Consider the following 16,716-nt stretch of genomic DNA (forward strand, 5'->3'; position numbering starts at 1 on the left):
CGTTCCAGTCTATTCAAAGATTCAAGTCCCGCATAATTGTTACATTGCTTTTGTTACAAGATCCAATAATTTGTTTAATTACCTGTCCAACTCCTTCACTATTGTTAGGGGCCCTATAAATAACTCCCACCAGTTTTTTCTGACACTTGGCGTTCCTAATTTTTAGTTTAATGTCCTGCCCACAGTCTTACTTATACAATTGCCTAGAACACTGGTCCCCACCTAGTTCAAGTGGAGACCATCCCAATGGAATAGCTCACTCTTCCAAGTACTGATACCAGCGCCCTACAAATTGAAACCCCTGCTTCCCAATTTGAATTCAATAAAAAACATCTGAAATTAAGAATCTACTGAGACCATGAAACCATTGTCATTTGTCAGAAAAACCCATCTGGTTCATGAATGTCCTTTAAGGAAGGAAATCTGCTATATACCTGGTCTGGTCTACATGTGACTCCACAGCCATAGCAATATGATTGACTCTCAAATGCTCCCAGGCAACTGGAGATGGGCAATAATGCTGGTCAGCCAGCAACAGCCATGTCCCATGAATCAACGAAAAACACATTTATCTGAGCCAGACATTTTATTTTTATCTGCTTGATCCAATGTCAATTTGTGCTTACTCAGGTAACAATTACCTTTGATGCTCTATGTTTTAACCTGGTCTCCAACTCCTCAAATTCTCTTAGCTGAACATTATTCCTGGTTCTACCTGTGATGTTGGTTCCCATGCGGGCATGACACTGGATCCTCTTCCTTGCATTTCAACTTCCTCTCCAGCAGCGAGGGGGTGTCTTTAACCCTGGCAGCAGGCAGGCAACACAACCTCTGGAGCTCGCAGTCACAGCTGCAGAGAACAGTCGCAATCCCCGTTTCTATTACCATATCCCTTTTTGTTCTCCTGTCCTCCCCCACTCGAAGGGCATTCTTCACCATGGTGCCACTCTGCAGACCTCCTCCTCACCCCACAGGTAGTAAGTGCCTTGTGTCTGTTGGACAAAGTTAGTGACTGAGGCTCCTCTATAGCTACATGCTGATTCCCCCACTTCTGCCTGACTCTCGGTCACACCTTTCTACCCCGGGCCACTGACCAACTATAAAGTTGGCCCTAACCCAAGGGGTGTGACTCCCTCCTGGGAGGGAGTGTCCACATAAGACTCTCCGTCCCTGATAATCCACAACATCCACAACTTAGACTCAGCTCAGTAACCCTGAGTCGAAGTTGCTGAATGCAGACACTTCCTGCAGATATGGTTGTCCAGGATTGCAGTGCATTCCACAGATTCCCACGTGCTGCAGTCACAGCATACCACCAGCCCTGCCTTTTCTGTGCACCCTTAATACTAAATTAGTCAATTAATTAAAAACAGCTAAAGTATGAGAAAGTTGCACTCACGTAGCTTGGTGACAAGGAAGGGAACTCGGACCAGAGGGGACTGAAACAAAGTAGAAACAGGAGTGCCTCTCTGCCTGTCTACACTGCATTCCCACCCGAACCAAATTAAGTGGTTGGGGTGGGATCTGTGCCTCACTCAGATATTGTCTCCTGTCCCATGTACCCCTTTCTCCATTGGTTGGTTAATCAATAAACATTGGATCAGGACTCTACAGAGCATTCCCCTGATCTTAACATACAAACAGAGTAGGCTGTTCAATCGTGAGCCTATTCCATCATTGATCTGGATCATGGGTTTCAAAACCCCTAATATCCTTTCTTGACAAAGGTCTCTCAATATTAGCACTACCATTTTCCTTTGAACCCATGCCCCCCACCTCCCTCACAATCTGAACAGTTTCTCAGGAGAACATGTTTTAGATTTCCACTCCTATGAAATGCTTCCTGACATCACTCCCAAATGGCTGAGCTTTGCTTTTCAGGTTCCGCCCCCTTGCTCTGGACTCCTTCACCAGAGATGGTTTCATTCCATTAACTCCTTTCATCCTTTTAATAGCACCATGTGATCTTTTCCATCCAGCATACAGGGCTTTGCTTTTAAATCTCATCCCAAAGACAGCATTAGCCTTCATCCTCAGGCTACAGCTAGTCATTTGAGGGGTTGGGGCTCCACCAGCCCACCCCCAGAATACTACTTACCCAGCTTGTCTCTCACCTTGTAACACATGGGACACACCAGCTTGGATTTATACTGGCCCTGGAACAGATCCACGATAAAGGAATCATTTCGCATCTTGTGACGCTCCCAGGCTTCCTCTGCCACGACCTGTGCAACATAAGTTAATCAGTCAAGGGAACAGTCTTTGCAGATACAAACTACTTAAAAGATCTTACATCTCTAACTTTCCCCAATTCTGAGGAAAAGTCATGACCTGAAACTCTTTCCCTCGACAGGCACTGCTAGTACGTCATGTACCTTCAGTGTTTTAACTGTGTTAGGGGCCAGATCAGAAACTCCAAGGTATATTGTGAAGTTAACCCAGACCACGCTTTTACTTTTGATTCTGGCATTAGGGTGAGCATAAGGTGTTTCACTCCAGGTACGATGCAATTGGCCCACCAGGAAACCTTTATCAAAACAATCTTTAGCTAAGAACATAGAACATAAAAAGAATTAACATAACATCTGCCAATTAAAATAATTAGACATGACAAATTATAATTCTTAACAGCTATCAATCTTTATTGTTCCAATTTAAAGCAATATCCCCATAGACATGCACCCTTCTTCAGAATTAGTTAGCACAAAAACCAATATACTCAAGTTCCTATATTTCCAACCTTTTAACACTTCTGGACAGAGATCCAGACAGCAGTTTCCAGAGAAGGATACAGCCTCAAACAACAACTCAGAAAGAAACACCCTCATATAGCAGAATCTTAGAGAAACAGACTTATCTCCTGATAAATTCCAACTTCCACCTTCAAAGAGGGGAAAGAAAGGCACTGCTCCCTCGCAACTCCAATTGTGTGTGTAAACCTTGTTCCACCCCAGTCATATGACCCTACCTGTCAATCAACCTAATCAGGCCCTACTCTGCAAAATCCCATGGGAATGCACTAACAGAACAGCATTATTCCAGATTAAAACAAACATTGCAGCAATTAAGATCAATTATGCTGCTACAGTGAAAATAGAGGATATTAGTTATAGACAGAATGGCACCAATAAAATGGAAGCGACTGCAAAAAGCATCCTGCGCAGAAACATAAGAACATAAGAAATAGGAGCAGGAGTAGGCCATCTAGCCCTTCGAGCCTGCCCCGCCATTCAATAAGATCATGGCTGATCTGTCGCTACTCAGTTCCACTTTCCCGCCCTCTCCCCATAACCCTTAATCCCCTCTCCTATCAAAAACCCATCAACCCGCGTCTTAAAAATATTTAGCGAGGCAGCCTCCACCACTTCAACGGGCAGAGAATTCCAGAGATTCACCACCCTTTGAGTGAAGAAGTTCCTCCTCAACTCCGTTCTAAACCGCCCCCCTTTTATCTTGAGGCTGTGCCCCCTAGTCCTACTGTCTTTTTTGAGCGGGAAGAGTCTTTCCATCTCTATCCTATCCATCCCATTCATCATCTTATACGTCTCAATGAGATCTCCCCTCATTCTTCTAAACTCTAACGAGTACAAGCCCAGTTTATTCAGCCTCTCCTCATAGCTCAACCCCCTCAACTCCGGTATCAGCCTAGTAAACCTCCTCTGCACTCCCTCCAAGGCCAAAATATCTTTGCGCAGGTGCGGCGCCCAAAACTGCACACAGTACTCCAGCTGCGGCCTCACCAATGCCCTACACAGCTGCAGCAAGACCTCCCTACTTTTATATTCAATCCCCCTCGCTATGAAGGCCAGCATCCCATTCGCCTTCCTGACCACCTGCTGCACCTGCAAGCTGGGTTTTTGCGACTCATGCACAAGGACCCCGAGGTCCCTCTGCACCGTCGCCTGCTGCAGTTTTTCGCCATGTAAGTAATAGTCCTTCCTACCATTCTTCCTACCAAAGTGGACCACCTCACACTTGCCAACATTAAATTCCATTTGCCATTTCCTGGCCCATTCGCCCAGCCTATCTAGATCCTTCTGTAGACTCTCACCACCCTCCGCACAATTTGCCGTTCCCCCAATCTTGGTGTCATCAGCAAATTTTGACACTCTACACTCGGTTCCCTCCTCCAGATCATCTATATAAATGGTAAAAAGCTGAGACCCCAGCACCGACCCCTGGGGCACTCCACTAGTCACCAACCGCCAATCCGAATAGCACCCGTTGACCCCCACTCTCTGCCTCCTATTTGACAACCAATCCTCTATCCACGCTAACACCCTACCCCCAACTCCATGTCCCTCGACCTTCTGCAATAACCTCTTGTGAGGCACTTTGTCAAACGCCTTCTGAAAATCTAGAAAGACCACATCCACCGGCTCTCCTCTATCCACTGCCCTAGACACATCCTCATAGAACTCCAGTAAATTTGTCAGACACGACTTCCCTTTAATGAAACCGTGCTGCGTCTGCTCTATCAAGCAATTCCCTTCAAGATGCCTCGCAATTTCCTCCTTAATGACAGATTCTAACAATTTACCTACCACAGACGTTAAACTAACCGGCCTATAATTCCCCGCCTTTTGCCTGGCACCCTTCTTAAACAACGGCGTAACATTAGCCGTTTTCCAATCATCCGGCACTTCCCCGGAATCCAGCGACGTTTGGAAAATAACCACCAAGGCATCCACTATCACCTCCGCCATTTCTTTCAGAACCCTCGGATGCATTCCATCCGGTCCTGGGGACTTGTCCACAATCAGCCCCTCCAGTCTGTCGAGCACCACCTCTCTAGTAACAGTAATGTCATTAAGACCCTCCAGTGACTGAAATATATTTCTTAAAAGCACAGTACTGACACAGTTGCTTATCAAATACATTTCTTGGATTAACACCACAAGAGTTAGATCAAATCATTACTATTTAACCTGGCGTCACGAGATTATCTCCCTTTTTTCAAAGTAAGATTTTTAAACTGTCAACTGACAAATTTTGCAATTTGAACTGAAACAGAACAAACTACTTAAAACTGAAGGGCCATATTCCAAGATGAAGGTGAAGAATGAACAAATCGCCGTGGGTGAGGCAGGGTGGGGGGTAGTGTGAATCGATAGACATTTTCAGTAATTCAGAGGCCCATCTGAACTGTCACTGACTAAGGAAAGGACATTAAAATACTAAGTGCTGGATATTGAAATAATGGCTGCCACAGGCAGACCCACCTCAAACCCCTTGGAAATACATAATGGGTGAAGTATTTCAAATTAGGTTGTAACCATTGCAGCGATTGCCAGAAAGCTTTCAGCAGAGGAAATACGCTGGAAGCTGGGCTCTCTCCCTCTCGCACGGCCCATTTCTGAAGCCGGCACCACTAGAGATCTACCAGTAAATCGAGGTCTCCTAATTGTAACATCATCTCCACGTGGTGCATGGTAGCACAGTGGTTAGCAGTGCTGCTTCATAGCACCAGAGACCTGGATTCGATTCCTGGCTTGGGTCACTGTCTGTGTGGAGTTTGCACATTCCCCATGTCTGCATGGGTTTACATAAGAACATAAGAAATAGGAGCAGGAGTAGGCCATCTGGCCCTTCGAGCCTGCCCCGCCATTCAATAAGATCATGGCTGATCTGTCGTGGCTCAGTTCCACTTTCCCGCCCTCTCCCCATAACCCTTAATCCCCTCTCTTATCAAAAACCCATCAACCCGCTTCTTAAAAATATTTAGCGAGGCAGCCTCCACCACTTCAACGGGCAGAGAATTCCAGAGATTCACCACCCTTTGAGTGAAGAAGTTCCTCCTCAACTCCGTTCTAAACTGCCCCCCCTTTATCTTGAGGCTGTGCCCCCTAGTCCTACTGTCTTTTTTGAGCGGGAAGAGTCTCTCCACCTCTATCCTATCCATCCCATTCATCACCTTATACGTCTCAATGAGATCTCCCCTCATTCTTCTAAACTCTAACGAGTACAAGCCTAGTTTATTCAGCCTCTCCTCATAGCTCAATCCCCTCAACTCCGGTATCAGCCTAGTAAACCTCCTCTGCACTCCCTCCAAGGCCAAAATATCCTTGCGCAGGTGCGGCGCCCAAAACTGCACACAGTACTCAAGCTGCGGCCTCACCAATGCCCTATACAGCTGCAGCAAGACCTCCCTACTTTTATATTCAATCCCCCTCGCTATGAAGGCCAGCATCCCATTCGCCTTCCTGACCACCTGCTGCACCTGCAGGCTGGGTTTTTGCGACTCCGGGTGCTCCAATTTTCTCCCACAGTCCAAACGACATGGTGATTAGGTGCATTAGCCATGCTAAATTCTCCCTCAATGTACCAGAACAGGCACAGGAATGTGGTGACTAAGGGATTTTCACAGCAACTCCACTGCAGTGTTAATGTAAGCCTACTTGTAATAAATACTTAAAAAAAACTTTATAAAAAACTGACAACATCAACAAAATCAGCTGCAACATTTACAATCTATGTCTCAAGGACAATCTATTCTTTGAACTTGTTTTTAAATTGGCAATGTAACTTGTGTATTTGGAGAATGACACTCAGGAACATTCAATAAACGAGCATAACTTTATTGTTGTTCTCTCTCACACCAACTGCTTCTCTGTTTCCCATTCTACCTTACATTGCATCAGTTCCTTGCACACAGTATTATAGCAGGGCTCTATGGTGAGCCAAAAGGGACAAACATATCACATTTCCCTTACTGCTGATGGAGAATGAGCGGGTGGACGAGTGAACGAGATACCTCATTGGGTTTAGTGGTTAGTAAATTTGCTTTTTGACTCAAGAAAACCCGCCTTGAATGGTTCCTTGGTGCTTATAGCTTAGTTAAGTACATTGTGATTCAGGAAACACTTTCACCCCTGTGAAACTCTTTGTATTGACTAAGCAAGGAGGCTAAACAGAGGGGAATCACTTCAACCCCTCTCACCCTGGTCATAACATTGCTCAGTGGGTTATTTGTACAGCAATGTGGACGGAGTAGAAGAGTGATGCAAACTAAACTGCTTTGAGAAAGTATACTTGCATGCAGTGCATTAGACAGTACCCAGCAGCGTGTTAACAAGGTAAGACCAGGAGCCCAGGTTCTCAAACTCAGATCAAACAACTCAGTCACAGAGTCACATGTGCCACTAATGCCTTTCTCAGGTGATGCTCTTCGAAGGTTAGGTAGAACAGGACAACTCAGCAATTACAACTTGAAAGCAACGTTTTACGCAATTGCCCCAGTTATAAAACGGAGCTGGCAGAATGGGATTAACTGCTTGGCTCTTTTAAGGAGCTGGCAAGAACATGAAAGGCTACAAGGCGCTGTGACATTCTATAGTTCTGTCCTTAATCTGGTCCCACTCTCTGAGATTCTCCTGCCAGTCTCTCAGTCCCAGCCTCAGTATTTTTCACTGTTCTAACATATCAGGATTTCATGGCGTTGGCTATCACAGTGGCAACAAGAACTGGTGAGAGACCAAGAACAGGCCCAGCACTGCCATCTATATTTATTTGGGAGTATAACAACTATGTGTGAATGTACCAAAAAAGAGTGGAAAATGTACAAACTACATATTTAAAGATCATGAACATATGCAGCAACTGCCTACATTTTTCAACAACTGGAGACTGAGTGCTGAGTGGTAGGCCACGCAGTGGCTGAACAAGGTGATAATATCGTTTAAAAAAACATACAGGATCCTTAGCTTTATAAACAGAGAGTACAAAAGCAAGGGATTTATGCCAAATCTTTATAAAACACCAGTTCTACCTCAGCTGGAGCAATGTGTCCAAATCTGAGCTCCACGCTTTAGGAAGAATGTTTAGGATATCGAGAAGGTGCAAAGAAGATAAAATAGAATGGTACCAAGGATATTTCAGTTAATGCAGAGAGATTGGAGAAGCTGGACTTAGAGCAGGGAAATTTAAGAAATTTTATCGGAGGTGTATGAACTGGAGGGTTATTATTAAAGCAGGGAGAAACTGTTTCCAATGGCAGGAGGGTCAAGCAAGGGACACAAGTTACATGTAATTGGCTACGGAGAGGAACGAAGTAATAGTTTAAAGCCGCTCCACATAACCAGAGATAATTTGATGAATGTGCTGTACGCTCTGTACCATTAATGCGATCTGCACAATTGTGGCCAAAACTGTAACCGTTATCCTGAACTTGACCAATGGCTGCCTAAAGGTAGAACATTGCAATTAAAAAAGGTGCATTGCATTACCAAGTGATGCAAACCCACTACTTACTATTGGGGCACCTATGCAGCAGTAAGGCAGGAGTTACAGATCTGAGAGTTACCCTGCGGCCTGACGTACCTCATCTGGGCGCCCGTCAGAATCCACTGTCTCTGTGTACGGTTTATTCTGTATTCTGTTGAGGTCCTCATGGAGGCCGTCCAACAGAAACGCCATAAATTCCTGAGCATCGTGCTGTGCGTAACCAGTGAACTGGCTGGCTTTACTTGCCACAATCGCCTATTAGGAAAGAAAGACATGAAGTAGCAAAGCACAGAAACAACTAAACTGTTTGCATTTAAGTCACAAGAGACAGATTTAAAAACCCATTTCAAAAAAAATTTCAAAGTTAGGTTCCTTTTATTTTCCAGTAATTTCCTTCTCTTCTGAAAGTGGGACAGTGCCCGAAGACACCCTTCTCTGGCAGCATACAGCACCCAAGGGAATCACCTTCCAATGGGGCACAGTAGGCTGTTTCTAATGAAAGGTCATCAAACTGAAATGTTTGCTGCGATTTTGCATCCGCAGTGACAGTGACACAGGAACAAAATATCACGAGACGCAATCTTGCTGGCAAGATCTCCCAGGATGGTTGGAAATCTCACTTCAAAAAAAAACATGGAATTAAAGAGTCCATATGTCTCTGCCCCTCCCTCCCAACATTGCAATTCCCCCATCAGGGAGGTTTACAGATCTTTTGCAGAACGTGAAGCTGCCAGGGGTGTACAGGTAAAGTCCAGCCCCCAGGAGAGGGGGACATCCCTGGGCATTACCCTAGCCCCTCCATCTGAAAACCTCACCATTTAACTATGATTCTCTCTCCATAGATGCTGCAGAGTACACATTAACATGACAAAAGAGTTTTGCCAGGTGGATGCCAAATAGCACACTGAAGGCTTTTGTATTTCTGGATTTTATTTCTACAACTCCGGTGCCCGAGTTCTGTGCCTTTGAATAGTTTGAGGATACGGATTTCCTAAAGAATGAAAACTGCTAGTGTTCCACGCACAGCTTTTTTGCTTCACTTCAACATACAGAGCAATTTATTCAACAGGCCTGTATCCTATCCCAGGTACATTCACCCACCTTTGCAGACCCTCCATTTGCTCCCAGTTGATTTCAAAATCTTTGCTGCCATGTTGAAATCCCTCCATGACCTTGTCCACCCTACCACACTGCAATCTTATCCAACTGCGGGGCCTGAACCTGGACTACTGCACATCCTCTATAGCCCCACTTCAGTCAGTGAACATACAAACATCAGCGTTACGAGCAGTAGGCCACTTGGCTGATTCAGCCTGCTCCACCATTCAGTAAGATGGTGATCACAAAACTATTGATTGTTGTAAAAACCCATCTGGGTCACGAATGTCCTTTAGGGAAGGAAATCTGCTGTTTTATGGCTCAGCAAGCCACTCAGTTCAAAGGCAAACAGGCAAGGACAACAAATGCTGGCCTTGCCAGCAATGCCCACATCCCATGAAAGTATAAAGAAAAAAAGTAGGTTTAAGGGACTGAATGGTCGCCTCCTGGTTCAAACATGCCCACACAATTTTAGCTGTGGCCAGTTTGTCCATTTGGAAAGCCAGCAGGGAGTTTTGGTTCACTCACCTTCAATTTGGATGGCTGGTAAGCGTGGTGTGTTCCTTTCCACAGAGCCCGCAGTAGAACAGCAAAACCAATGGCCAGGCGGCCACCAGTCCCCAGAGGATTGTTGTAATTTAATTCAGACTCAAAAGATCGATCTGGTCCAGTATAAAGACAGAGAAGGAGATGCTCAGGGCTTTAACTCGCAGAGAGGGTTTAATCACTCTTAAAAAGTCAAGTAAATAAATCCTCATCTATAAGTGCATAGTTTCAATGACTCTGAACACCATGAATTACTCAGACACAATGGGTTATGTAGACAAATACAGCAGCTATTTTGCAGCACCATCAGCCCATGAGGTGCATCAAGTTAGTTAACGAGCTAACTGGCTTTAAACATAGAACAGTACAGCACAGGACAGGCTCTTTGGCCCTTGATGTTGTATCCAAGCCCAAGATCAAGCTATCCCACTCCCTATCATTCTGGTGTGTTCCATGTGCCTATCCAATAACCGCTTGAAAAGTTCCTAAAGTGTCCGACTCCACTATCACAGCAGGCAGTCTATTCCACACCCCAACCACTCTGAGTAAACAATCTACCTTGGACATTCCTCCTATATATCCCACCATGAACCTTATAGTTATGCCCCCTAGTAACAGCTACATCCACTTGAGAAAAAAAAAATCACTGAACGGCCACTCTATCAATCCCTCTCATCATCTTATAAACTTCTATTAAGTCAACTCTCATCCTCCTCCGCTCTAAAGAGAAAAGCCCCAGTTCCCCCAACCTTTCCTCATAAGACCTACCCTCTAAACCAGGTAGCATCCTGGGGGTAAATCCCCTCTGCATTCTCTCCAATGCTTCCAAATCCTTCTTATAGTGAGGTGACCAGAACTGAACACAATATTCCAAATGTGGTCTCACCAACATAAGAACATAAGAACATAAGAAATAGGAGCAGGAGTAGGCCATCTAGCCCTTCGAGCCTGCCCCGCCATTCAATAAGATCATGGCTGATCTGTCGTGGCTCAGTTCCACTTTCCCGCCCTCTCCCCATAACCCTTAATCCCCTCTCTTATCAAAAACCCATCAACCCGCTTCTTAAAAATATTTAGCGAGGCAGCCTCCACCACTTCAACGGGCAGAGAATTCCAGAGATTCACCACCCTTTGAGTGAAGAAGTTCCTCCTCAACTCCGTTCTAAACCGCCTCCCCTTTATCTTGATCCGGTATAGTTGCAGCATAACCCCACAGCTCTTAAACTCTAACCCCCTGTTAATAAACGCTAACACACTATAGGCCTTCTTCACAGTTCTATCCGCTTGAGTGGCAACTTTCAGAGGTCAGTGGATATGAACCCCAAGATCTCTCTGTCCCTCCACATTCCTTAGAACCCTGCCGTTGACCTTGTAATCCGCATTCAAGTTTGTCTTTGCGCTTAACAGGGTTAAACTCCTTCTGCCACTTTTCTGCCCAGCTCTGCACCCTATCAATGTCTCTTTGCAACCTATATGAGCTCTCCACCTCATCCACTACTCCACCAATCTTGGTGTCATCAGCAAATTTACTAACCCATCCTTCAGCCCCCTCCTCCAAGTCATTGATTATTTTATTGGGTGGCTGAAAGAAGTTGCTTTAATTTAGCACCTTGCACAATCTTGGGACATCTTAAAGCCTTCAACAGCAATGAAGCATTTGTGAAAGTGTTGCAAAGTAGGAATGGGGTAGCAAATTTGCACACAGCAAGATCACAAAAACAGCAATGTGGTCACGTGCAGGTTTTACTGATACTGGTTAAGGAAAAAATATTGACTGAAGCCAGTAGGAAGAACTCCTCTGCTCTGTAGCAAAGTATTACCCAGGGATGACTCACAACCACCTGAAAAACTATCCAGGTTTAACCTCTCATCTGAAAGAGGACTCCTCCCTCAGTGCTGGCGTTGGGAGCATCAGCCTGGATTATGGGGCTTGTCTCTGTTGTGGGGTTTTAACCCTTGATGTTCTGATACAACCAAACACACATGTGCCACTCTATACCCAAGGCGTGACTGGCAGTGTTTCCCTTTGAAGCAGAAATCGATTTCTTTGCACTCACCGTGGAAATAGTCGCGGAGTTCTCGGGTGTTGGACAGCGACTGGATAACACTGTTCATGAAGCAAGTGTTGCCCAGGTTCACCAACCCTGTGAACCCCGGCAGGCAGACCTTCTTTTCCTCCTCCTCCTCCTCCTCTTCTGCGTGCTCAGGGTTGGTCATACTGTGAGTCATCGGGGTCACCATACAGGTCGGCTTAGGCTTCAGCATAAAACACAAGGTGAAAGTTCAATCAATTCCTTTATACAATCAGATTACAGGAACAGGCCATTCAACCCATGCTGGCTGTTTACAATCCACATGAACCTCCTCACACCCTAACCCTTTCAGCATATCTTTACACTTCTTTCTCCCCAACACATTTATCTAGTTTTTGTGTAAAATGCATCGATGTTACTCATCGCAACTACTCTGAGGTAGCAAATCCACATTTTAAACAGCACATTTTACATTTTTATGGCTTATGTTTTTTCAGGCTGTGATGTAATCAGTCCCTCCTCCACCCTATCACTGATCTTACTCCCTGTTCATCTCTTCCTGCACTTTCCTTACTCTATACTTGGTAATCTGTTAAAACTCTTATTTCTCCCAATTCCGACTAATGATCAATGATCAGAAACACCTTTGACAGCCTCCCAGTTTGCTGGAGTGCTCAGCTCTACCCTTTGGATATAACTAACTGGAATGGAAACATAAGTGCTCAGTGAAATTACCAACTGCTTCACTGTCACTTATAGTGAAGAAAATCCGCTACTTTTACCTGGCTGGGACCTGCATGTGACTCGAGTCCCAAACCATGGTTTTTGAAAATTTATTCATGGGATGTGGGTGCCTGTGGCTAGATCAGCATTTATTGCCCATCCCTAATTGTCTTTGAGAAGGTGGTGATAAGCTCCTTTCTCGAATCATTGCAGTCCATGTGGTGTAGATACACCCACACTGCTGTTAGGGAGGGAGTTGAGCCAGTAACAGTGAAGAAACGGTGAAGATGTTGAGCTGCTTGAATCGAGAGGAGGTCGTTGATGAAGCAGCTGAAGGAGAGTGGGCCTGGATCATTATCCTGAGGAACTCCTGCAGCAATGTCCTGGAGCTGAGATGATTGACTTCCAACCAAAAAAGCCATTTCCGTTGTGCCAGGTATGAATTCAAGTTGCTGAGTCTTTTCCCCGATTCCCACTGAATCTAGTTTTGCTCGGGCTCCTTGATGCCACATTTGTTCGAATGCAGTCTAGATGTCAAGGGCAGCCACTCTCATCTCATCTCTGGCATTCAGCTCTTATATCTACATCTGGACCAAGTCTGTAATAAGGTCAGAAGCTGAATGGCCTTCGCAGGATCCAAATGGATTTATTCTTAACTGCTCACTAATGGCCTAGCAAGCCCCTTAATTGCATCAAACATGGACAGAAGCAGTTCAACTTCTCAAGACAAATAATACAAACAAAAAAAACTGATCTTTTTACTGAATAAAAGTTTGACTGCACCTTTAGGAGACTGATCTTTGAACATACATCACTCCAAACAACATTACTTACCGATGTTACCAGTGTGTCCTGCTTAATCTGGACGTTCTCAGGTGCTGACCTGATTGCCACTGACTCGAGGCTGGCCTCCTCTGTGCGCAGTTTCTCTTTCTCATTTGAACGTGGCTCCTCCTTGGGAGGAAGTGCATGCTGGCTGCTCCCAGGCTGTGCTTTATCCAGTGAAGGTGGGCCTGCAGGCACAGCTACTTTGGCACCCCCCACTGCACCTTAAACAGGGGAGCACAAGGCTTGTGTTTAGAAGGTCCAGTGAAAACACACACAGGCTTAAGTATCCTCTTAAAGCAACAACAGCTACAGAAGTTTGAATTCCTACTTTTCGCCCCCTGGGATAATTTCAGAGTAAACACTCCCAGGACAGGTAGAGCACGGGATTAGATACAGAGTCAAGCTCCCTCTACCCTGTCCCCCATCAAACACTCCCAGGACAGGTACAGCACGGGGTTAGATACAGAGTAAAGCTCCCTCTACCCTGTGCCCCATCAAACACTCCCAGGATAGGTACAGCACGGGGTTAGATACAGAGTAAAGCTCCCTCTACACTGTCCCCCATCAAACACTCCCAGGACAGGGACAGCATGGGGTTAGATACAGAGTAAAGCTCCCTCTACCCTGTGCCCCATCAAACACTCCCAGGACAGGTACAGCACGGGGTTAGATACAGAGTAAAGCTCCCTCTACACTGTCCCCCATCAAACACTCTCAAGATAGGTATAACACCGGGGTAGATACAGTGTAAAGCCCCCTCTAATTAATTAAAGCATAATTACATGTCTAAACCTCAAAATCGGAAGCATACTCTGTACAACACCCCAATTAGTATTCTTGATTTCCCAAACATTCTGTGGCCCCAATGAAATCTCCCCATTTATTTTTTTTGTTGCAAATATATACTTTCTTCATAAAACATCTTGAAGAACATTAAAAACATTTCAAAATGGCCATTACAGAAAGTGCAGTGATATTCAAGTTTTCTGCACTCTAAGATAATAAAAAAAATCATTGGGTAATGAAGGATAGTCTTGTGCTGTGATTCCTCAATCTCATTTCATATGTAACCCTTATCCCACGTCTGAGTTAGTTCAATCCAGATCTGCAAATTGGAAGGCTAGCAGACTAACCTGCTGTGCCATCCAGTCACAATGATTTTGACAGAGCACAGCAAGGAGTCTTTAGATTGGTAGACCATAGGAGCGATGTGATATTGTGGAATATACTGATCAGGCTGTGTAGCTGCTGCTTGCAGTGACTCTTACCAGGGGATCTGCTATCATAGTATTCCAGACTGGTCTGCCTTGCACCATCCTCACACATCATAGAACATAACAGCTCAGAACAGGCCCTTCGGCCCACGATGTTGCGCCGACCAATTAAAAAAGCAATGACCCTCTAACCTAAACCAATCCCTTTCCATCCATAAACCTATCCACGGATCTCTTAAACACCCCAAACTAGGCGCATTTACAACTGCAGCAGGCAGGGCATTCCAATCCCTCACCACCCTCTGGGTAAAGAACCTACCCCTGACATCCGTCCTATAACTACCACCCCTTAATTTAAAGCTATGTCCCCTCGTGCTAGCTTTCGCCATATGAGGAAAAAGGCTATCACTTTCCACCCTATCTAAACCTCTAATCATCTTGTATGTTTCAATAAGGTCCCCTCTTAGCCACCTTCTTTCTAACGAAAACAAGCCCAAATCCCTCAGTCTCTCTCTTCCCATAGGACCTTCCCTCCATACCAGGCAACATCCTGGTAAACCTCCTCTGCACCCTCTCCAATGCCTCCACATCCTTCCTATAATGTGGGAACCAGAACTGCACACAATACTCCAAGTGCGGACACACCAGAGTTTTGTACAGTTGCAACATGACGTTGCGACTCCTAAATTCAATCCCCCTACCAATAAACGCCAAGACACGGTATGCCTTCCTAACTACCTTATCTACTTGATTCCCAACTTTCAGGGATCTATGTACACATACACCTCGATCCCTCTGTTCATCAACACTATTCAGAGTCCTACCGTTAGCCCTATACTCTACACATCTGTTATTCCTGCCAAAGTGAATTACCTCACACTTCTCCGCATTAAACTCCATCCGCCACCTCTCGGCCCAGCTCTGCAACTTGTCCAAGTCTCTCTGTAAACTATGACACCCCTCTTCACTATCTACCACTCCTCCGACTTTGGTGTCATCAGCAAATTTACTGATCCACCCAACTATACCCTCATCCAGATCATTTATAAAAATTACAAACAGCAGTGGCCCCAAAACAGATCCCTGAGGCACACCACTCGTAACCGAACTCCATGACGAATACCTTCCATCAACCACCACCCTCTGTCTCCTATCTGCTAGCCAATTCCTGATCCAATTAACTAAATCACCCTCAATCCCATACATCTGCATTTTCTGCAGAAGCCTTCCACGGTGAACCTTATCAAACGCCTTACTAAAGTCCATATACACCACGTCAACTGCCTTACCCCCATCCACCTCTTTGGTCTCACTTTCTCAAAAAACTCAATAAGGTTAGTAAGGCACGACCTACCCTTCACAAAACCGTGCTGACTATCTCCAATCAATTCATTACTCTCCAAATAACTATAAATCCTATCCCTAATAATTTTTTCTAAAACTTTGCCCACAACAGAAGTAAGACTCACCGGTCTATAATTCCCGGGGAAGTCTCTGTTCCCCTTCTTAAACAATGGAACAACATTCGCTATCCTCCAATCTTCTGGCACGATACCTGTGACCAACGACCACCTGAAGATCAGAGCCAGAGGCTCTGCAATTGCCTCTCTTGCCTCCCAGAGAATCCTAGGGTAAATCCCGTCCGGCCCAGGGGACTTATCTATTTTCAAACCCTCAAGAATATCTAGTACATCCTCCTTATCAACTGCAATACTATCCAGTTTACAACCCTGTAACCCAGTGTTCTCCACAGCTACATTTATGTCTCCCTGCGTGAATATCAAAGAGAAATATTGGTTCAATGCCTCTCCAATCTCTTCAGGTTCCACATATAACTTCCCACTGCTGTCTCTAACTGGCCCTAACCAATCTTCTGTTCTTAACACATCTATAGAACGCCTTAGGATTCTCCTTAATCCTATCAGCCAAAGTCTTCTCGTGTCCTCTTTTAGCTCTTCTTAACTCACTCTTTAACTCCCTCCTAGCCAATCTACTGTAGCGCGTCTGCAACTGCTCTGTTATGCCTGTCATGCAACCATGTCTAGGTGAGC

General features: G+C 45.1%; 1 protein-coding gene across 5 annotated transcripts in view; it reads right to left on the bottom strand.

The window, feature by feature from the left end:
- usp19 (ubiquitin specific peptidase 19) overlaps nt 1-16,716 on the bottom strand; it is a 134,507-nt gene that overhangs the window by 41,927 nt on the left and 75,864 nt on the right. For 4 of the 5 annotated variants that reach the window (XM_080218611.1, XM_080218607.1, XM_080218606.1 and 1 more), the window contains 5 exons: nt 13,458-13,672; nt 11,925-12,123; nt 9,850-9,983; nt 8,320-8,478; nt 2,115-2,225 (listed from right to left, as the gene is read on the bottom strand). In XM_080218611.1, coding sequence (XP_080074737.1) covers nt 2,115-2,225; nt 8,320-8,478; nt 9,850-9,983; nt 11,925-12,123; nt 13,458-13,672 — 818 coding nt within the window. The remainder of the gene's footprint in view (nt 1-2,114; nt 2,226-8,319; nt 8,479-9,849; nt 9,984-11,924; nt 12,124-13,457; nt 13,673-16,716) is intronic. The other variant, XM_080218608.1, reaches the window with a different exon arrangement.

Source organism: Carcharhinus amblyrhynchos, chromosome 3, assembly GCF_965287045.1.
Source record: "Carcharhinus amblyrhynchos chromosome 3, sCarAmb.v2.hapA, whole genome shotgun sequence".
NCBI lineage: Eukaryota > Metazoa > Chordata > Chondrichthyes > Carcharhiniformes > Carcharhinidae > Carcharhinus > Carcharhinus amblyrhynchos.